Source organism: Alexandromys fortis, unplaced genomic scaffold, assembly GCF_014885135.2.
Source record: "Alexandromys fortis isolate MF-2015 unplaced genomic scaffold, M_Fortis_MF-2015_v1.1 scaffold_13, whole genome shotgun sequence".
Classification (NCBI taxonomy): Eukaryota; Metazoa; Chordata; class Mammalia; order Rodentia; family Cricetidae; genus Alexandromys; species Alexandromys fortis.
This window is the reverse complement of record NW_026067908.1, coordinates 14,154,141-14,176,624: the sequence shown is the minus strand read 5'-3', so window position 1 is coordinate 14,176,624 and position 22,484 is coordinate 14,154,141. Positions and strand designations below refer to the sequence as shown.

Genomic DNA, 22,484 nt, shown 5'->3' with positions numbered 1-22,484 from the left:
AATCAGGAGTTTGTCGATCCAATTAGAATGTTGTTAAAGCATCAATGCTTTAAAGGAGCTGCATTCTTGGTGGAGCCCACCTAGCCATTCTGTATTCAGTCATCTAGAGAGAGCAGGGCCACTCTCCTGTTCTAAACCCAGGATGAAAGCCTTATCTCATTGAAGTTCTCTGACATTTTGCTCCGCCTTGATTTAATGGACCAGAGAGGATCTTTTACTCCCCGTCTACATCAGTGCAAATAAAGGTTAAGTCTCTCACTAACCATCATGAACTTGTCTAATAACTCACGAGAGGCTCTGGAAAAAGAAACCAAGAAAGCAGGTGTGCAGGCGTGATTAAAACATGCAAAACCGGCATGACTGTGGGCAAGCGTTCCATAATCTTCTCATCTCCAAAAGCCTGCTGCGAGCTCCGCAAACAGGAAAACTTCCCCTGCGCCAAAACCCGGATCCCAGGAGCCGGGCCTACCGAGCCAGGGACCGTCCTGCAGCCAGGAGCCCAGACCCGAGCTTGCGCTGAAGGCCGGGGCTCCCATTGGCCACGCGCTGTGGGGGGAGGAGGAGACTGCGCCGAGCGGGAGGAGGGGAGGCCGGGGCCTGTCCCTGCCCCCTCCGGCCCCTCCACCTCGTGCGTGGTTACTATGCAAATTGCAGCGATTGCGGAAATAAACAAGGGGGTAGGGAGAGGCGAGAGGGGCTGCCGAAAGGATCGCAACTTCTGCAAAGTCTCTTACAAGCACACCAGGCAAATCCAGAAAGAATCTGAGAAGCAGCCAGCCCGGGTTAGACTGGATCGCTTTCAGAGAGGAGAGAGAGAAAGAGACTGCGAGAGAGGGAGAGATTGTGTGTGTTTGTGTGTGGGAGGGAGAGGGAGAAGGAGCGAGAGAGGGGGAGAGAGAGAGAGAGAGAGAGAGAGAGAGAGAGAGAGAGAGAGAGAGAGAGAGAGAGAGAGAGAGAGAGAGAGAGAGAGTTAGTTCTGCAGTGGCAGAAGCCTTTTGATTTGGAGTTAAAAAAAAATATCCAAGAAGCCTGCAATTGGCCAGCAGCTTTAAAAAAAAAATCTCTTCCGGGTTTTCAACGGTTCCAAGTTTATTTGGCTATTTTTTTTAATGCAAAAAACAGGGGACAAGCTATGAAGCAATTCGTCTGAGCATTTTAAAGTTTCTCACGTACTCTTTTTACATTGCAATGGTACGTGGTACATCTTAAACTTTCTATTTTACATTTATACTATATGCGTTATATAAACAACGGTAGAATGGTTATGCTTAATGGCTAAGACTTTAAAATTTCTCTAGCTCGAATATGCACTTAAGTAATTGCTGGGTAAATGTCTATTGTGATGGTTTTCTTTTAAAGATACAGCTTCGTGGATGGCGTTTGTATTATGTGTAGCAGAGAGACCGGGTTTCTTTTTCTTTCTTTTCTTTTTTTTTTTTTTTTCAGGATTTGAAAAAATTGCTGAGCTTAACAGATTTTTTTTCCTCCTAGCGCTTGCTCGGTTCCAGAAAAGGGGGAAGGGGGAGGAGGGGATCCTGTACGTGCTCTGCTCTGTTAAAGACGTCTGGCCTCTGCAGTCAACCTAACCCGAAAAGAACTGTCTGGACCCGAGAATAATTGACGATTCGATCCTCTAATCAATGAGACAACATATGAGATTGACAGAAGCTCTATCCAATCATAAGAAAGCTTGGGTATACAATGGCTCGTAATACCCTTAGGGGGCGGGGCAAAGGAGATCTGAAGTTCTCTGCAATTCTGAAGGGGATGGCGTGTTTGTAGTTCAAGCTGTCAAAGATACCAGCGCTTCCGGATTTAGCAATCACAATAGGAAAGATTTTTTGAGTTTAAAGGAGAAAAAAGCTGTTTGGGAGGATTTTTGAATGAATCCTGTGTGCCTTTTAACTTTGCTCTTTTGGAAACTTCTGCTAGAGTAATATTTAACCTTGCATTAGCTGTTGTTTTTAATACTCAGGGAAGTTGATAATTTGTAGAAGAAGAGGTTTAACTTGTTTGAGAAATCACTGAGTGTTACAAAGCTTCTCACTGGTTCTTTTAGAGTCTTTGGCATATCAAAGGGAGAGAATGCTTCACTTGTGGAAAGACAGCTGCTCTATAGATTGAAAAGGAGGAGGGAAGGAACAGATTTTCTTGAATTCTATCATTTCAGATGATGGTCGGTAGCAAAGAGCATTTTAAGAATCACCAAGTTCACACTTCTCCTTGTGACCACAACTTTACTGAAGGTACATATGCGGGAGATGACCCCCTGTCCCCATTAGCTGCTGCCTGGCCTCTTGTTCAAGTCCTTGCCATCTGGATGGTGGAAACCAACTACCTTAGTTTGTCTTGGAGATGTAACTTGCGGCCTCTGACTCAAATAGATCAACCACCTCCTAACTAATTCTGTGGGGAATGAGTGGAAAATAATATGGACTCCTTACTTTTTTAAAATGTGAATTTAATTCTCATCCAAGTATTTCCCTAGGCCTTGGGCCTTTCGGTCAGACTTGGTTTGGAAAGTTGATGTGACAGTTCGCTTGTATCCTCAATTCTGCAACACGATTCAACTGGGGAATACTATGCAAGTTAGAGAAGTCTGCCCAGGAGTGACCAGCAAGTCAGAAACTAGTGAAGGAAATGCTGGGAAATGCTAGTTAGTAGAGCTAGTCTTGGTAATAACTATAGAGCAAATGGTATTGTCACTTAGGAATCCCAGTCCCATTTTCATTATGTTGGGCATTAAAATCTAAATCACATTAATACAATTTCCCAATTAAGCAGACTAGAAACGAGAGGTATTTCGGATGTATGTAGAAGTGAAACTTTATTGACGTAATTTATACATCTAAGAGGATTTCACTAAAGCTGGCAAGGTAACGTTTCTGCAAATAAAACAGTAAATGTAAGGCTGGGCTCTGTGCCAGGGAGAATATGGATAGCAGAGAGCATGGCAGGAACCTCCTTTTTGCAAAGACAATCCAGTTTCAAGGCAGCCTCCTACCACTTGCAAAATAAATGACTGGAGTAATGTTTCCAATAAGGGGTTTACCCTTCCTAACAATGGGTCATTTATATGATTGCAATAAACCAGTTTTCATACATCACCTGTGTTTCCTACACTCTCTTTTCCCTTCTTTGCCCCTCCCCTCCCTCCCTCCTCTTTCCCTGTCCTTCCTTCCTCCCCCCCCCCACTATCTTTGTGAACTCTAGACAAGGATTTGCTTTTTCAACCTAGAAAAGGGGAGAAAGTTAGACATGCTTTTTACCCTGTCTGTCGGCTCGGGAACATCTGTTTCTTTGTGTGTTTAAATTTATGCCTGTTGGAGAGAAAGTTACCAGAAGCCATTCTGTAACTGTAACTCTTCTACAGTATTTTTTTTCTCAGTTTAGTTTGTAAAGGCTGTAGTTGGAACTGGGCTTTGTAGTGTTCCCCCGCCCTCCACCCTCCTCCGGAGCGGGGGAGGGAGCGGGAGCTGGCACAGATAGGAGAGAAAGCAGGAGCGGATGTGGAGGGCTTTGGTGCTGAACTTGGATCCAGCCCTTGCCTAGAGGGCGCAAACAATCGTCCCATATCCAAAAGTCTTACGAAGGGCGCCAAAAGTTACTTAAGATAATATTGCTAACCGCAGAATGCTGGAAATCGCAGGCACATCCAGTGCTGCAACAAAAGAAGTTTCTAAAGTAGAAATATCAGCATTCAACTACTTTCCCCAATTTAAAAAAAAAAAAAAAAAGAAGGCATGGCGGAAGCCAGCTATTTTTTTTTTAAATTCCCCTTGAGAATCAAAAGTAAGAAAACAGACAGATGTGAAGTGTATCTTTATATAAATAATAATAATAATAAATCCGCTTTGGAAGAGAGCTTCCCCCAGAGCACACACGGGACAACTTGTCACTGTGCCTCAGTTACAGGTTGGGTCCCTCAGCCAGAAACTTCTGTCGAGGAAACTTGGAGAGTCTTGAAGTTATAGATCCCAGCAAAGGGTTTCCTGGCCAGGAATGTTTCTCTAACTCCTCTTAGCTTGGAGGACATTTCTTCCTTACTGAAAGACACGAGGAACCAAGGAAAGGCTGTTGCTTAGTTTGGCGAAATGGACGTCCTAACTAAAGGTTGAAGTTATTAATTTTCTTCAATCCTTACTAAGTAATGGGAAAGGTTTCCAAGAACATGCAAGAGCAGGGAGTGGGTGGGAAAGAATGGATTCTTGAGTACTAGAGCAAATACTATAGTCCCAACCCGACTAGAGAAGAAACAACAACTTTAGAGATGCAGGCTGCTGCAGAACGTTCTAGCTGGCCTTCTCTAGTACCATTCTTGCCTCTTCCAAAAAAAAAAAAAATGTGAATGAAAAGTGCCCAATACTCCATCAGTCACCCTTCTGTCCGGTGGGCACGCCTGCAGACTCTAGCCTTGTCACCTCCCTGACCTGTGTGCTGGTGTCGGTGTCGGGATCTGAGCATTTCTGAGAAGGGTTGGTAAATACAGAAGGCTGCAAAACTTCAGGAAGGAGAAGAGGAGAAAATGAGAGTCTGGAGGAGACAGGTATACTATTTTTTTTTCCTCCAGGAGAAAAGAGTCTAGAAAGAAAATATGAAGTTTAAAAAAAAAAAAAGAAAGAAAAAAGAAAGCTGGAAGAGCAGGCTTGTTGGCAATGTGCCAAACCCTAAAACCGCTCCCCCTCCCGCGCGCCAAAACAATACTTTAGCAAACCTAAAATAATTGCAGGAAGCCCTTTTCCATTTTCAGAAATATTACCAGTGTGTGTGTGGCGGGGGGGGGGGAGGGGAGGAGATTGAAGATCCGCAAAACTCACCCTTCTAGAGGGGTCTGGGGAACGCGGACTCATATGTTAGCCCATGTCCAGTTCTGGGCTCCCTTTTGGGAATACAAACATATCCCTTTCCTAAGGGGACAGCCCTTTTACAGCTTTCCTTCTCGACGCACAGAAAGATGTCCCAGCTAAACCACTGTTGTTTCTGACGTGACAGAACTTTTTGGGGGCATTTGTATTCAAACCCACCAGCTCCGACTTCTAGAAGAGAAGAGCGTCCGCTCCTGACTCTCCGCCTTCCTTTCTCCAGATCCCCAACCCCCGCGATCTGGGGAATCTTTGGGGTGATCTTACTATATTCCCCAGCACCCGGATAGTGACTTCTATAGGGCCATGGCTGCCCAAAGTTAGCAGGCTTTTGTGTATAATTACCTCCGCCGAAGACACTATTCCCACAGAAAGCTTCGCAGGAGAGATTACAGTGCTTTGAGCTTTACCGCATTTCAGAGGAAGGGGGGAAAAGTTACCTAGAAGGTCTGATTTTTTTTTAGAGGAAATTTGCATACATGCAAATGTATCGCGCGCCCTTCTCTAAGGCTTCTAGGGAGCCCACCCAGCGGCCCACGGGGGTACGGAGCGCCCTGGCAAAGTTACCCCAATCTTCCACCGACGTCCGCGGAGGGCTGCGGCGCGAGTGGGGGGATGGGGAGGAGGAAAAGTAGTTTTGTTTGCTTAAGCACATCCTGTGGCAGCCTATAGCCGCCCGGAGGACACGCTGAAAACCGCTCCGCGCCGCGTTCCCGGGACCGCGCCGAGCGGGGCGGAGGCGGGGGCGGGGGCCGCGGGAGGCAGCGAGCGCGGAGCGAGCGGCGGGCGGGCAGCCGCGCAGGCTGGGGACCGGTGTCAGCGCCGCAGCCGCCCCTCCCCCACCCAGCCTCCCCCCCCTCAACCCCCCCGCGGCGGCGCGAGCGGGCGGCGGCCGAGCGGTGCGGTGCAGAACGCGGCGCAGGCGGGCGCGCGGGCAGCTCGCGGGCACCCGGCCGGCCGGCGCGGGAGCGGGAAAGGGTGCGCTATGCCTTTAACGCCCGCGTACAGTAGACAGTATAGTGGAGTGTAGGGAAACTCTAGGCGGGGTTAAAGTTCAGCGCGTGGAGCGGCAAGAGCGCTGGCTGCTGCAGTTGAGCCGAGTTGGAAATGTGAACGCAAGAAGCAGGCTTGATTTTTTTTCCTCCCCCCTCTCCTAGCTCTCTCCTCCTCTCTCTCCCTCTCGCACCCACACTCACGCACACCTCCAGCCCGCACACAGACGTGCACGCACCCCCCGCCGCCCGGCAGTTATGTATTCTCCGCTCTGTCTCACCCAGGTAAGCAGCTGCGGGGGCGCGGGGCGGCCGTGTGCCTCGGCGGGAGCCGTGTCTGCGCGTGTTTCTGTGTGTGCGCGCGCGTGTGCGGGGGGGGGGGCTGCAGCTTTAAGAAAGTAACTTTGTTTCCATGCGGGTGCATTCCTCCTGCTCGGCCATTTGTGTGGGCACATGGCTAATGGCGCCCTCTTATTAATGCGTTAATTAATATCGGGGCGCCGGACTGCGGAGCGCCGGGGCTTGCGGGCGCCCCGCACGTGTGTCCGCGGCTGCAGCCCCTGACACGCTGCAATCTGGACTCGGCGTCTGCGGCGCGGAGCGCGGTGCCCGCGGTTCCTCCGCGCCGGGGAGGGGCGGCGGAGTCCCGCAAGCCCCGCACGCCGGCTGTACCGGGGCGCCCTGTCTGCCCGCGTCCTCTCCGCGCCACCGCGCCCCCCGCCGACGCCCCGAACTCTTACTTTTGTTTTGTGCCAGCTTGCGGGCCGGGCCGGGCAGCGCCCCTCGGACGCGGCGGGCGGTGCGAGCCCTTGCCCGTGGGCTCCGTGGTCGCACGCCCCGCGCCGGCCCAGGACCTTGAGTCCTCGCCTCCCGCCCGCGGCCCCCGGCGAAAGTTTCGGGTTCGGGCGTGCCCACGCCGCGCAGGCCAGAGAGCTGCCGAGGCCGCGGGTCGGGCCGGGCTGGGCCGCTGCGGGTGGAGTGGGGCTCCCGCCCGAGGTCGAGCGGTGGCCAGGACCGGAGTCGGCTGCCCTGCTGCCGCCGCCGCCAGTGCACGGCCCGGGAGCCTCAGCACGCAGGACCCGGCAACTTTCCCTGCAACCCCACTCGCAGCGTGGGGTTTGGCGCCCCTCCGCCCCTCTTTCTTGAGCCTCCCAGCCTATTCCTCCCGGTCTCGTCTGCACCACCAGCAAGGAAACATTGCTATTTTGCGGCTCCGGATCTGGTCCCGTTTGAATATATTATTTATTTTCTCTGACTAAAAGGCACAAAGTCAGAGTGATTTGCGCTAATTTTTCTTCTTAAGCACGAGCCTTTATACTGCTCTAAAACGTTGCAGTCTGACCAGTAATCACCTACATGAAGTTATATGCTTCGAGCACAAGGTTTATTCATGACTCCCTCCAAACCCCGCTCCCACTGAGCCTTCAATGAGCTGGAGCTAACGGTTTACTGGGAATACTTTGGAAGACTGAAAGTATCAGTAGCTTTTCCTCTCCCCTCTAGATTCTGGATTTATTTCCCACATGACTTCCCTTCTTACTGCAGTATCTAAGAGTAATAACACTGGCCATTTGATCTCAGAAGACTCTTAAATGCATCTTTTATGTGGAGATGGTCTGTTTGGGATTTAGGCCTCACATTAATAATGGATAGCAGTTGTTTTAGTTATTGTAAAAGTCCCCCCCACACACACACACGCACACACACTTGCAAAGTTACTATTTTAGTAACTTGTGGAAGTATGGAATGAAACTTCTCCAACCACTTCTGGCAAGGTTCACAATTGCATATGGATAAGATGCAAAGTGTAAGATAATTTGAATGAGTGATACTCTGCAGTGAAAGTGCTGAGATTCGAAGGCTGAAATTCCAATTGGCAAAAGTTTGCAGCACAGAGAACTTGTGGATAATGCCAGCAGGCTGCAATAGCAAGAAAGACCCTGATGGACACAACGGTGTCTCCTCGAGTGAGATTTGAAAAGATAAAGTTCTGGTCTGGTCTGGGGCTCTGCCTTTCTGAAGCATACCTGTGTCTCTACGCAGGCCCCGGGCAGAGTCAGGTATTTAGCAAAGTTGGCTTCTTTTGAGTTATTATCACGTTCAGAAAGTTTTTTTCTCCCCATTTTCCCCTCCTACACACTTGGCAGCATTGATTGATGCATTCACTAGGCCTCCACACCACTAAGAGAAACGCTTATTTGCTGTAGCAGTTTGGGAAGAAAGTGTACAATAAACAGGGAATAAAGGCTCACTTGTTTTATGAGAGGGTCTTTAAAAGTTGATTTACAATTTATTTAACTTTCTGGAATATTTATAACACGTTAGAGCCAGTTTCAGAAAGAAAAACTTAGGTCGTTTATTGCTCATTTAAAAAAAAAAATAAAAAGATCCAGGACGCATGGTGATAAGTGTATTCTAACTGTTAAGAGTAAGCTCAGTTTGCTGTGTGCACTTTGAAGGGGCTTTACCTTGAGAATGCCAGGCCTCTTCTTTTGATTGAGGATGGGCATATCATAATCAACTCGTGTACCTGCCGAAATCCTGACAGGTCAGCAGAAATTTATGAGTAAAGCTTTGGGGGGGGACCCTAGTTTCCAGCACCACCACTATTCTGTGGCTCTTCAACTTGGCCTGCTTTCAACAGACCCACATCTTAGATGCCGATTCAAAGCAGTGCGGCTTTGAAGCTGGTCCACAGGTTTATTTTTATTGGTGAGTTGTAACAGTCTCACCAACTATGTGTGTAAAATATGACTTGTTTGCTCCTGAATATTTTTTGAAATAGTACATAGCTTATGGTGTTTTGTTCAGCAGCATGACTTACGCGAGGAGCATCCCCTCACCCCCGAAACATTTATGCTTTCTTTGGATATTTCCTGCATTTTTTTTTAAGTTCGGCTGCTTTGAGAGCTATTTCTATCAATACATTGGCTAAGTCTGATTGTCATTTGAGTAAAGCTATATAAAATATTGTGTACTTTTACTCACATTCTCGAAACCTTTGGGGGGAATAATGCATTGTAAATACTTCTGATGCAGACCTGGGGGATGTAGACGGTCCATGATGGCTATAGCTGACCTTATTTTCAGCTATTTTATGAAGAGACCTATGGGCATTTGGTTGGCAGGTGAATGCAGTGCTTCTGAACGTGAACTGATGCAGTTTTTAGTGTTTAAGAAGTATTTTAGGAGCATCTTTGGACGTAAAAAATTACCACGTTAGAATGTTTATTTAATGTGTTTGTTATCATTAATAAAGTAATGTCTTAGCACAGATACAGTTTATTTTGGAGGGATTTGCCTTGCCTTGTAAAATGGAGCTGAGTCTTTAAAATGAAAGCCTCCCTTTGGAGAAGGCTCAGTGTGTAGTTTCAGGTCGACTTCAGAGACTCTTTCCATGATGCCACAGCCTTAGTCTCTAGGATGTCCTGTACACATCTGGATGTCAGTCAATACGAAGTACAGAGCATTTATGTATTTCAGAACATTTCAAGGATGAGCTCAGAATTTAGTAATGTTTAAATGCTTTGTGGTTTGGCATGTACCTTAGCGGATAAACTGCGACTTGCCCCCTGAGTTTTTCTTCCAAAGGAATAAAGATTCTTAAACAATATACAGTTTTAAAATGCTAATGGTTTATGGTAAAGAATAATATAATTCTTGTATTTCACTCTTTTTCCCCCACTTGAAGAATGCACACATGTTAACCAAAGCGCACCAACCGCTTCTTTTTTTTTGATTCCTTTTTTGAAAAAGAGCAACTTTTAAAACTGAACTTAAGCCACGGAATCTAAAATTTGTGCAGAAAGAGAAAAAAACTCAATTTTTATAACAATTAAATATACATTATATTATTATACTGTTAATTTAAAGAATCATGTTATATATAATGTTTACATGGTTAATTAAAATTTGTAAAAAACTTGAACAGATTTGGCTATTAAAATATGTTACCTTCAGTATACATTTGAATGTTTAAAATTATAATAATTTCTTTAGTAGTAATACTATTTTTGATATTGCAGCTTCTCGTACCTCAAGAATATATATGTTTAGGTTGTTAAAAATGTTAAAAAGGAATATGTTTATATTTGCCCACTCTAAATCTCCATAAAAAGTCACCAAATATTCCTCTAGTTTTTTATCTTTATTTATTTGAAAGTAAATAATTTATCTTTGTGGCAGAAAGCCGTTATATAAAATTGGTGTGGCCTAGTTAATCAGGAGTTGAATGGTCTCTCTGAGGCATTTGTGAATGTTACTTTTTAACTTTTAAAAAATTTTTATACTTAAAATTTCTAACCAACGTCAACATAAGAATCGCATATTTTTTAAAGTAAGCCAGGAAGAAAAATTCAAATGCTTTAAATTTTAATTTTCTCTTCAAATTATCTGACTCTTAAAAAAGAGATCTGTGAAGGTTTTCCCTGAATCTCCTGTTTGCTGATGGGGAAAAAGCTGAAATATTATTTTTTAAAAATGAGATGATGTATTTTATAGGGCTGGTTGCTTTTGAGGGTCTTCCCAGTCCAGGCCCACCAGCCTGTGAACGTGTTCAGTTGCTAGAGTGCTGTCACGGTGGGCACCCTGTTTACTCTGGGCATGGAGCTCTGCTTTGTTTGGCGTGCCCCCCCCCCACTCCTTTTTTGTTCTCTGTTCTCTTCCCATAGTTCGTCATGATTTCTTGCGCATAGGTCTTTTATTTTAGCCAAATGAGTACCAGATCTTCCCTTCTTTCCTATAAAGATCGGACACATTTTTTTAAATTTTTTTTGGTAAATTATCAGTAACTATAATATTTAAAAGAGTAATTAAGATATTCCCAAAATACATAAGAGGCCAGTGAGAGTCTACAGGGGCTCTGCTGAAGGAAAGCCTTTGTTTTCATTGACGGTAGAGATGGGTCTTGCTCCTAGACTTCCATAAACATTGACTGGCACCTGAGTGCTCAGAATTTGCCAATCTGGCTGCTGGGCCCTGGCTACACTACAGACAGTGAGGTCAAGGCTGGGACAGAATTAGATATGGCCTCCTGGAAATAGGGTTAAGAGTATATATTGTTATAAGCGCTTAGATCAACTGTGCTTGCTATGCGAAGGGTTTGGGAAGTAGGCCGCGCGGTAGAATGTTCCAAACTGTGGAGCAATTCTAAGAACTTTTCTCCCTTCAGATCATATGCAGTGGTACTGAGAGCATGCTCCCCTTCCCCTTGGTTGCCCTTAGGGCCTTTAATATGGTTTTAAAGGAAATATAATACTTGGGCCACATTTCATGTGAAATGAAGGATTTCTTTAGGGCAACTCCGGAGGCAAGTTGTCTTCTTTCGTGTTGGTCATATTCGTACTCTTGTTTTTATTCCTGTGCCTAGGATGAGTTTCATCCTTTCATCGAAGCCCTTCTGCCCCACGTCCGCGCCTTCGCCTACACATGGTTCAACCTGCAGGCCCGAAAGCGGAAATACTTCAAAAAACATGAGAAGCGCATGTCGAAAGAAGAGGAGAGGGCCGTGAAGGATGAACTGCTCAGTGAGAAGCCCGAAGTCAAGCAGAAGTGGGCTTCCCGACTTCTGGCCAAGTTACGGAAAGATATCCGACCTGAGTACCGAGAGGATTTTGTTCTTACAGTTACAGGGAAAAAACCTCCATGCTGTGTCCTTTCCAACCCAGACCAGAAAGGCAAGATGCGGAGAATTGACTGCCTCCGCCAGGCAGACAAAGTGTGGAGGTTGGACCTCGTCATGGTGATCCTGTTCAAAGGTATCCCGCTGGAAAGTACTGACGGCGAGCGCCTTGTCAAGTCCCCGCAGTGCTCGAATCCAGGGCTCTGTGTCCAGCCCCATCACATAGGGGTTTCTGTTAAGGAACTCGACTTATATTTGGCATACTTTGTGCACGCAGCAGGTAAGAGCGATGGAAAGACCTCCTTCCGCTTTCTTGTGTGTGCCCTTCTGATGATCTCTGGGAATGCTGAACCATTCCTGACCTCCCCATAGGGCCAACCTAGGGCATCGGGCCAGTGAGCTTTCAGAGGTAAACCAGAGTCAGGACAATTTGCCACCCTCATTCAGTTAAAACAGCAAAGCTGTCAGAGAATTCCCACTCAGGTCACATATAGTAAGTAGTGCTCTCAGAAGTCTCGGTAATGCCAGGGGTGAGAAGGTGTAGTCACTTTTTTTTTTTTCCCCAACTCATGGTAAGAGAAGCCTCATGACAACCCTCGTTATAAAGAATAGATTTTAAGCTGGATTGTGGCCTTGTTAAAAATGCATTTTGTTTGTTGTTTGCTGCTTCTCTGTTGGGACTGTTTTTAAACTTTTGAGGCCTCTTGCACCCCCTTGCCAATTAAGAAGCTGGAGGTAAGGTTACTCTGAAAATGCCGGGCATTTATGAAAGAAAGATAATCACATTGATATCTAAGCTTAGCAGCTTCTTATGTGGGAATTCTCTGCGTCATTTCAAATAGCTGAAGGAAACCAATCAACCAGACTCTAAGCAGGTCATATTAAACGTGACCGGCTTGCATAGCCCGTGTGAAACGCATTGGGAAATGGCTATTGGCGATCAATCCACCGACCTATTTCGATTTGCATGAGATTCACTATTGATTTTGAGACCTGTCTTAGCCGAGTGTGCTTCAGAATTTGGAAGAACGTTCAGGAATCAACTGTTGAGGGCTGGCTCGAATAATGCAGCTTTACTTTGTTCTTTTCGTCTTGTTTTAGACAAAGGCTCATTGTGTTACGTGAAAGCTCAGGTCTTGTGTAACTTGTTGACTTTTTATATGTACATATCAGTCTTGCTAGATTGCCTTCATGGCAGTTACTTAAGCCAGATGGAAGAAAGAAAGTTGTGGAATCCTACCAGTGGCTTGTGCAGGAGCTCCCTCTCTCTCCTCCACACACTTTTTTTTTCTTCTTTCCCCCCCCCCCCCAATGAAAAGAAAGTATGCTATCTGCAAAGTCAACACTATTTTGCAAAAGATTTTCAAAATCTGAAAAAGAATTAACTTTCAAAGAAATCGGTTAGCATTTGACTCTTTTTTTTTTTTTTTTCAATATATGATTTAGAAGGCGAACTTTTGTTACCCATCTGTCCTTACTTAAGAGACTGGAGAAACTGACGTTGCAAGCCTGTCGCTCCATCCTTTCTGTCGTGCTGCCAGGGGAGAGATGCGTATTTCAGGGGATGCGCTCTGAAAATGTCTCAAATATTTGGGCTTTTGAAAACGTACACTCAATTACAACGCATGCCTGTTGTTTTAGCCAGTTCGAGGCAGCCGGAGTTCTCAACAGGAACAAGTGGCCGTTCCTTATCCCCCCCCCCCCATCCTTGCTGCTCACTTTCCTTGTCTATAGTAAAAAGCAAAGTTAAATTTTTTTTCAGCACTTGCGTGTGTTAAGTGCCTGAGCGTGCAAAACAGTTAGTTATAAGGCGTTCCCCGTGCTTTCCTAGTGCACTCCTTACATCATGTGTTTGTCATTTAGAAATTTATTAAAAGAATTTATTAATGATGGCAAAAGTTCTAATTGGACAACTTAGAGGCTTTAGGATGCCGGCAACGGACGAAGGGTGTGAGTGTGCTTCCTATAAGAAACAACCAAAACTGAAATGTCTGTGGAGTTTCTGTCGGTTTGAGCAGGACCCATTCTGTGCTTTTATGTTAAGCATTTCTATAAGATCTGGGGGAAATTACCTTAAAAGACATGTGGCTGTCTGGCTCTTCCCATTCCCTGGTTCACCTTTCACTGTCGGTGGGTTATTATTGTGTAGTTACTTCCTGTCCTTAAGACAGCACAGTTGCTGGTTGGGAAGACGCCTGAAGAGAAATGCTGTTGTAATGACATTTGGGAGGTTGCTTAGAAGAGTTAGCATTCTTACAGCTCATGAAAGATTTATTGACAGCCACATGGATCAGACTACCTTTGCTTGGGTGTTCCTCGTGGATCCCAGAATCCCTCCTCAGGCCCTGAATACTAGCCAAATGTCTGGCCATTGGTTTCCAGAGCACTACCGTAATGGTTGCCTGCGTGCCCGCAATAGGGAGCTTGCAAAAAGAAATTTGTAAAGGCCTTTTATTGGGAAACACTTCAGATTTGATTTAAGATATTTTGCGACCTCTTATTTGTGGAAGAGAAGTTGCCAGTGCTGATACGAGGTAGATCGGTCACCTACGTGCGGCCGATTTGACAAGCATCTCTTAGAAGGCTGAAGATTTGTAAACACTAAACAATGTTTTTACCTCCTTAAAAGTTTTGAGGACTTGCCAGTATTGGCAAGAAGCAAAGGCTCTGAAGCGTGCTACCCCATCCATGCCAAAACCATTGTGGCCTTTGCACCTGTAGTGCATGTTTTTTCATTGCTTTGAAAATGTACTTTCTTCCTTCCAGAATGCCTCCTCTCTTCTGCGTAACCACCACAATGAGGTTCCCTGCGCTCTTTAAAATATGTACGTTGATTATTACTTCATGTACTGGCTGATTATTTTGCAAAACATTAAAATGAGTATACTTGAAGAAAATGAATAATCAAATATTTGTTAAAAGCAGAGGTGATTTTTTCCCCCCTAAGGCTTAGAGATGATAAAAGCCAGTGCTTTGAGTACAGCCCTAAATCTGGTGGTGTTAGAACTGTGTGACTTTGTGTCAAATAAACAGTAAGACCTATAGTGAAGTCACGTGATTCCATAAGCCTGAGACTTTCATCGTGTCTGGTCCATAAAACAACAAAAAACATTTTATGTCTTTAATTTGGTCTCTATTTGCATTGTCTTTCCCGTGTATCGTATGACGACTTGGTGGTATTATGGTATCATGGCAAATGGGTTTCTTTGTGGGCATGTAACAGTAAAGCTAATTTATGACCAGCCTTTACCAGATGATCTGTATCAGAATCTACAATATACCCGGCACGTGGCAAGGTCACAATTTAAGTTGTTAAGGTCATAACCTTAGCCACCAGGCATTTGACCTTTTAGATAAAGTTAACCTTTGTTCATTAGTAGGCACTCAACCGAGAACTTTCTGGAGAGTTTTTTCTTTCTTTCTTTTCTTTTTCCATTTTTTTTGAAACCGCTTCTCTATAACTTCTGGAAATGTAATCAAATTCTAAGGATTCTGTTAAGTTAGTTAAATTTTGGTATGAGGTTGCACTTTTAAAAGGACTTCATTCTTGGGCAGAGGTAGGTGGCTTTATTTACAACATAAAATGATAGTCGCTGTTTGTGTTTGGTCTTACCTGATGTGGAGCAGCAACAGCTCTGAGGTAGTCTTTACGTGTGGTGACGCTTAAAATCTAAAATTAAACAAACGGAATTATGTTTAATTCAACAGCGGCCCTTGCTAATTTGCAGGTGGCAGTGGGCCCAAAGCTGAGCACATTGGGCCTTTGTCACTTTTTAAAGGTGAGGAGTTTTCGAAGATTGCAAGTATTTTTAGCCGTCGTAAAAAAATCTACTTGGAAAGATTAAGTGACCAAAATTGTCAGCAAATTGCTGCAACTGCTAATTAGCCAATGACAAAGGAACTGATGCCATCCTAATGGCCGTGCGAGTGTCTGTGAGCCTTAAGATGGGAAGTGAACGCTCTGCTCTGCAGAGGAGCCTTGGAGGGCAGGAGCTGAGGCTTGGTCTGTCTCTATCCTTGCTGGAAGAGCTGTGTCAGTATCCAGCGGCTTGGTACCCGTCCTGGAACCTGCAGGGCGGGCTTACCCATCACCCCACGGTCCGTAGCGAAGTCTCCCTTTGCTTATGCTCTCAGGAACATTCATTTTAAGTCGGAACTCTGCTAGTTTGGCTATGATGAGCCACGTGTTTCCATTTCAGCCAAAAGAGGAGCTCTTCCCCGTTCAGGTGCACGTTAGTTTTATTTTGACCTCGTGACTGCCATTCCTTCATATAGTACTAGAGAAAGCCATGATATGCAGATAGACCAGATGGTCATGTTGACAGATTGAGAATTCACTTCCTACTGCTTCAGAGCAGGTGTAAGATGGGGAGTGCCTGTGAGTGTGTGCTTTGTGTGCATGTGTGCACACCCAGGCTGCACCCAGACCGCTGCTTAAAGCAGTAGCAATGGCTTCAGTAGTATCCTAAAGATACTTTTTAAAATGTGAAAACAATTACACATAAGGTATAGTACATATAATATATTTTCAGACATTAGGAATTTTTGTTATATTTTGTAATTATTCTATGTCCAAATAATTTTTACAATTTTACCAATTTTTAGGTGGCTTAACACATTCATTATAGGGAGGTTTGCATTTCTAATATATAGTCAGCATGTTTTGCTGGCAAGTATGTGTGTATATGTGTTTATATTCAAGACTAGGGCTGTACATATATAATTAAACTTTTTCAGAAGCTTAACAAACTCCCTAGCAGAAACGTGTGCACATAGTTCCCATGATTTGTGGTGATAAAGTATGTTTGGAAAAAGAAGGGATAAGTCTAATATATGGTGAAACTTAAAATTGAGAGAGACCTAGTCTATATCCCAAATTCCAATCCTGACCTTAAGCACAATGCATGGTAGAATTTTTGGCACATTGATTATATTATATATTATTGATACATGTATACTGTTTTATCTCTTAATTCCATAAGAATAGTTCTAGCAACCAACAGACTTGAGATTAAATATGACTTTTAGAGCCTTAAGTGTGTTCTGCAGTAACCTGAGGATAGTAACAATATCCTTTCCCTTGAATGTAGTAACAAAATCCTGTGCTTCGACCATAGTAAAAAAGATGGATGTTCAAAGGCAGAGAACTCATGGGAGCACAGGGCAAAAGTTGGTTGAGAGGAAGCTTTTGAACGGAAGTCAGTTTGTTTATGGCTAGGAGGTTTGACTGTGTTGGTTAGAAAGTTTCCCAATGCTATTGGCATGGTTTGCCTGTCTTCCTTCCCACCCTGTGATGAATAGCGTTAATTTAAACCTATTTAAGGCTAGTGTGGGAGAAACCACAGCTTTTGTTGTGGTCAGTGCTGTACACAGTAGGACTGGGTTAAGGCCTGGAACTCCTTCCAGAGGATGCAGAACAGCCTGTCGGCTCTTTAAATCTCCCACAGAAGCAATTGCTCCTAAATGTCAATATAGATTATTGAAACAATACTGAGGATTAGAGGAGAAGAAAAAAATGCAGATTGAGTGTAGCAAATGTGCTAAAATCTTGTTTTGTACTATTCCTTAAGTAATTTCTTGATGGTTATTTAGAAGTGAGAGCTTGCTGACGAGGGAGGGGGACTTGATTGGGGGAGGGGGGGGGGAAGGGGAGGGGGGGGGGGGGGGGGGGAAGAGACAGAAATCTTTAATAAATAAATAAATAAATAAATTAAAAAAAAGAATATTATGAATTGTAATCCCTTATGGGATTGGGAGAAGAGGAAGGAGCCCGGTGGAGGAGGAAAAGTATGCACAAACGACTTGTTTGTTAAGGGAAATGTAAAACCATAGACTTAAGCGCAAGTGGAGCTGCTCTAAGGAGTTTTGGCCAAAGCAGCAACTGTAAAGAATCTCAAACAGGAGGATGTCAAGTGGAGATGTTTATAATGCATATTTCCACTTTGTTGGTTTTTTTGTTTTGTTTTTGTTTAATTAGTTTGAAACGAAGTTGCTACTTGTAGTTTCAAGGTTCAATTCAAAACTTTAGAAACAAATGTTGTACAAAGACTTCATTTGTCAGGTAGGCGTTCAGTTAAGGACTCTAGAATGCACACAGCAAGGGTGCTGTGGACATGCAAGGGTGCCGAGGACATGCTTCTGATTTCTGCTGGTTTGCGTCATGTAGCTCACAGTGCCGGCCACTCTCAGGCTCTCTCCCACTGATGTAATGGTAACCCACACATTCTAGATCCAGACTCTGATGTCTCCGAGAGGGACAGCATTTTCTCACTTCTACTTAAATAGAAGTAGCTTTCCCCCTTTTGTGTTATTCCTCTCCCTAACCCCCAAATTGGAAAATACGTACTCATTTTATTATTATTATTATTATTATGGTCTCTGCAGTGTTTTGGCCGATGGAATTAGTCCTCCCATCCCTGTTCTCGTTAAATAAACATGGTTTTGGAGATAAAGAGTGATAAGTCCAGCAAATGGTGAAGGCAGAAACTCTACAGCAAAACGTGTTTGCTGTTCTGTTGCAAAACAGGCTACATAAGACAAAGCGGAGACCAAGAAGTAAGTCCTTTAGCTCCCTGTGCCTTGACACTGCCCTTCTTAGTCGTCTGAGCTTTGTAACATGTTACTAACTCAGCAACTGATAGGATGGTCCCAGTGACTATGAACTGAAGGAGAATCATCTAACATCTTTGAGAACTTTGTTGCCTTTGACATCTTTTCATGTCTTTCAAACCCTTAAGCTGGTGGTAGATATTTGCCACGCACATCAATTGAGAATGCCAACACTGAACCAGAAGGAAGGGAACGCGACTTTGCATGTCTGAGTGTGGTTGACACTGTTCTGAGTTCACCTGATGCTCAGCTTGCTCTTTTTAACTTCATTTGATTTCCTCAAAGCTGGGCAGCCCCACCTTATTAGGCAAGCTGCCTGCCTCAGACTACTCTCTACACCCCTTCTTTCTTTCATTTTCCTTCCTCCTTTACCTCCTTGCTCAGATTAGTATTGTAACAAAACTCTGAAGAGCAGCCCGTGACTTCCAGGAAGGTCTTCTGTTTCCAAAATCTTTATAACTTATGTCATAGTAACCCAAATGCTGTTTAAAGGTGCCACACACTTCCCTAGGAGCAAAGGAAACTAACTGTCAAAATGTAAACCTTTCCATGGAGATATTTTTTTCTGTACAGTTCAAGTCTTAGCTATAGAAGAGGCCATGATTGGTTAGGAGAGAAATAGTCCCTTGTCAGTCAAAAAGCTGGAATGAGTTATCTGTTCTTGTTTTCGGGATAGTGAATAAGTATATTTTGAAACAGGATTAAAATATTTTTTTAAAGATATAGTTAGAGTGATGAGTGCTAGATACTTTGGGATGACACTGAGTATTAACCAAGTATTACCTAAAAATCTTAATTTTAACTTATTTATGTTCATTTTTAGCATATTTATATGTATAAAAGAAATGCTATTTTTAATTTGTAATGCTTTAATTTTAAACATTGCTTTGCTTTAAAATTTGCCTTTGATTTTATGTTAATACAAAACAAAGTAAAAATCATGTTCTAAAAAGACATTTTATTAGTTATTTTTTAATTAAAATAGAAAAATATGAAAACAGAGATGATTAATTTTAATTCTTTTATTTTGATTTTTGGAGCTTAAACAAGATTAGGGTGTTTTGTTTTGTTTTTTTTTTCATGGGTAGGAGGCATTTTTGAGACAGGATTTCTCTGTGTGGCCCTGGCTGTCCTGGAACTTATTCTGTAGACTATGGGATTAAAGGCATGCACCTCCATGCCCGGCCAAGATTAGTTCTTAATGATTGCAATGCAAGCCCTAAAACTCACACAATGTGAATTTTATCATTGTAAATAGAATAAAAGATGTCAATTTATACTACATTAGTTCATTGTATGTATTAATTCTTCTAAAGTATATTTAAATCAACTGCTCAGTTGAACTTTTGTTAAATAGGACAAAAATATCACTTTTGTCCTAGGAGACAGGGTTTCACTCTGTAGCCATGAATGGCCACCTATTTACGTGGGCGAGGCTGATCTCACAGAGATCCATCTGCCTCTGACTCCCGAGTGCTGGGATTAAAGGTGTATGTCATTATACATACCTTGAAATAAGATTTTTTTTGTGTGTGTGTGACTTTTGAAAACACTAGAGGTTGAAAAGGTGATCGCTAAGCTAGGTAAAATAATTCAATCCTATTATCTCAGTATTCAGCAGGCTGATGCAGGAGGATTGCCAACTTGGGCTATAGAGCTAGGTCCTCTCTCAAAAGGTCAAGAAAGAGAAGAGGGGGGATTTTTTTTTAATGTTCTGTGAAACTGTGAAGCACTTGTCATGGTCGGGCTCCTGTGCCTGATTGCTGTCATCTGGTTGACTGTACTCTGTCTCAGCCTCACCAGCCCAGGACTGGCTAGCATGATGCTTTGGTGCTGTCGTAGAAGATAGCTACAGTAAGTCACCCAGCTTGTTCTGTGTAGGAATGTTTGGAAGGGGAAGGTCTTCGCCAGTGAGTAGCCGGGACAGTAGAACTACATCGTCAGTATTCACTGTCTTTTCAAAATCAGAGACGAATTTCTTACTATTAAAAATCTGAAGTCATCTGTTCTATATTGATGTGGATCATTTATAGTTATGTATATTTTAACCCTAAAGGGATTAGTTATTTGACTTTAAGCTCCCGCACAAAATGATCATTGTACACGCAGGAGTCCTCATTGTCACTTTTAAGTCTTCCATTGACTTCCAGAGGAGCTGACATCAAAGGCCTTAGAATGACCAATCCTCATCAATCTTTATAAAGTTTTGACTACAGAGGGCCATGAACATTGGGACCAAAGAGGTGAAGTGACCTGGAGCCTTTCTCTGTGCCCATTTAGAGCATCCTAAATGGGTGTGTGTGATAGGGGCACATAAGTTTACTATAGTGTACGAGGTGCTGTGTGTCTGCATGCTTGCCTCTGCATGCTTGCCTCTGCATGCTTGCCTCTGCATGCTTGCATGGTTGTGTGGTTTCTGTTATAACAGGAAAACTTGTAGATATTTTTATGCCTATGTCTTTATTTATTATTTGTCTGTCTGTCTGTCTGTCTATCTATCTATCTATCTATCTATCTATCTATCTATCTATCTATCTATCTATCTATCTATCTATCTATCTGAGACAGGGTTTCTCTGTGTAGTCCTGGCTGTCCTGGAACTGGTTCTGTTAACCAGGCTAGTCTGGAACTCAGGTCTGCCTGCCTCTGCCTCCCAAGTTCTGGAACTGAAGACTTGGCTACCCTGCCTCTCATATGCTGGTGCTTTGCATTACTGATCATATGTATTTCAAAATGTTGTCCATGGAAAACGGTGTATCCGAGAGTATATTTGTAGAATCAAGTGACTGAAAACTAAAGTCCTTGACCAACGTTTAGGATGAGCAAGGATTTGAGGTAAGAATCTGGCTGCGGTTTGTTCACATGAAAAATGCTTGTGTCTTTGTAGGACTGTGCCAGGACTTTTGCACGGGTGTGTATCATATAAAATCAGTGCGTTCCTGAAATTACTGGTGGATTCATTTAGCTGGCCTCTCTTGCCTTCTTGTAAAATGGGAACTTTTTTGGGGGGGGATTCGGTTTCCAGTGATTTCTGACCGTGGGAGTCTGTGTGGTGCTGTCGTGCAGCGGGGTAAGCTTGCTGTGTGTGTCTGCCAGGAAAAGACAAGCGTTGCGGTGCTTTTGTGACCTAGCAATAAGTAACAAGGATTTTATTAAAATTTACTTTTAATGTACTTTTGAAAATCACTCCCATCACCCTTTTCACTCAAGAGGTGTTGTGCTCTGGACTGGCAAGATGGCCTAGGGGACAAAGGTGCCTACCGCAGAGAGACTGCTGGCTGGCCTGTGTCGATCCCTCGAACACACATGGAGATGGAAAGAGAACCAACTCCAGAAAGTTGTTCCCTGACCTCCACACCTGCGCCATAGCAAACTGCTCCCCTGTATCTTGCTCACATACACATCTAGAGATTAGTAATAAGTTGAGACTAAATTTAAAATTTTTAATTAATTATTTTTCAATATTTTAAAATTTTTATGTTTTAGAGTTTCAACAAAATATAGTAAGAATAATAATTTTAAAGATATAACACTGTACCAAGCCCAGAATATATTACATTACAATACATATAATTATATAATGTCTATTTTATATATTATATATAAAACATATATAGTATATCACATATAATTATATGATATATATATATACACATACACATGCACACTTTTTTTATGGGAATATTTCAGGCTGAAATGTTACAGTTAAAGAAGTAATTGTTTTAAAGGTATGTGTCTCTCAGTTCAGAAAAGATGAAAAACATGCAAAATGAATAAATGCAATCCTTTGTACTTTCGCCACCTACATTTTTAAACTACAGTGACTGATTTCTCTAGAAAGGTCAGAGGTTTCAAACAAAAAGCTTTGTGATTCTTCAAAGAGAGACATTTTGAATTTTGCTGTAGAGACCCACTGTGCCTGGCTTTCGCTTCATTTTCAGTTGAGCCTGGGAGGTGACGGGGTGGAGGGTGACAAGTCTGCAACACTGGGTCCTGAGACAGCTGATGTGTGGGCGGGCAGGAGGATAGGGAGCCGGGCTTGACAGCAACATGAACTCCGCCTCGGCGGTGTACTACGAAGTCACTTAATTTAGGAGTGAACCCAGAGATTTTAGGGGTTCGTCTTGTTCTGCGGTAAAGCCTTCCTTTACAGGCTCAAACACAGGGCATCCAGAGAGGTTTGTGTATGTGGGTACCATGGCTTTGTCGAGTTTTATACATTTTGGATATGGGTTTCTTTGATTTTACATGCGCTTGCTCGTCTTTACTTTGTTTCGTTTCTGACTTCTAGTTTGAGAGGATTGTTGCTGTTGTATGTGGGAGAATGGCTCTGTTCAAAAGACTTGTGTGAGTGGCCGCCTTTGCTCAGGCACAAGGGCCAGAGAGCAGAGCTCACTCAAG

At 43.5% G+C, this 22,484-nt stretch overlaps 1 protein-coding gene across 8 annotated transcripts in view; it reads left to right on the top strand.

The window, feature by feature from the left end:
• The first annotated feature begins 626 nt into the window (after positions 1-626).
• Positions 627-22,484, top strand: part of Nfia (nuclear factor I A) — a 342,338-nt gene continuing 320,480 nt past the window's right edge. For 4 of the 8 annotated variants that reach the window (XM_050136416.1, XM_050136417.1, XM_050136415.1 and 1 more), the window contains exons 1-3: positions 627-782; positions 1,123-1,191; positions 11,223-11,754. In XM_050136416.1, the coding sequence (XP_049992373.1) occupies positions 642-782; positions 1,123-1,191; positions 11,223-11,754 (742 nt within the window). In that variant the 5' untranslated portion in view covers positions 627-641. Of the gene's footprint in view, positions 783-1,122; positions 1,192-5,615; positions 6,140-11,222; positions 11,755-22,484 lie in introns of those variants that run through there. The other 4 variants (XM_050136422.1, XM_050136419.1, XM_050136421.1 and 1 more) reach the window with 4 other exon arrangements.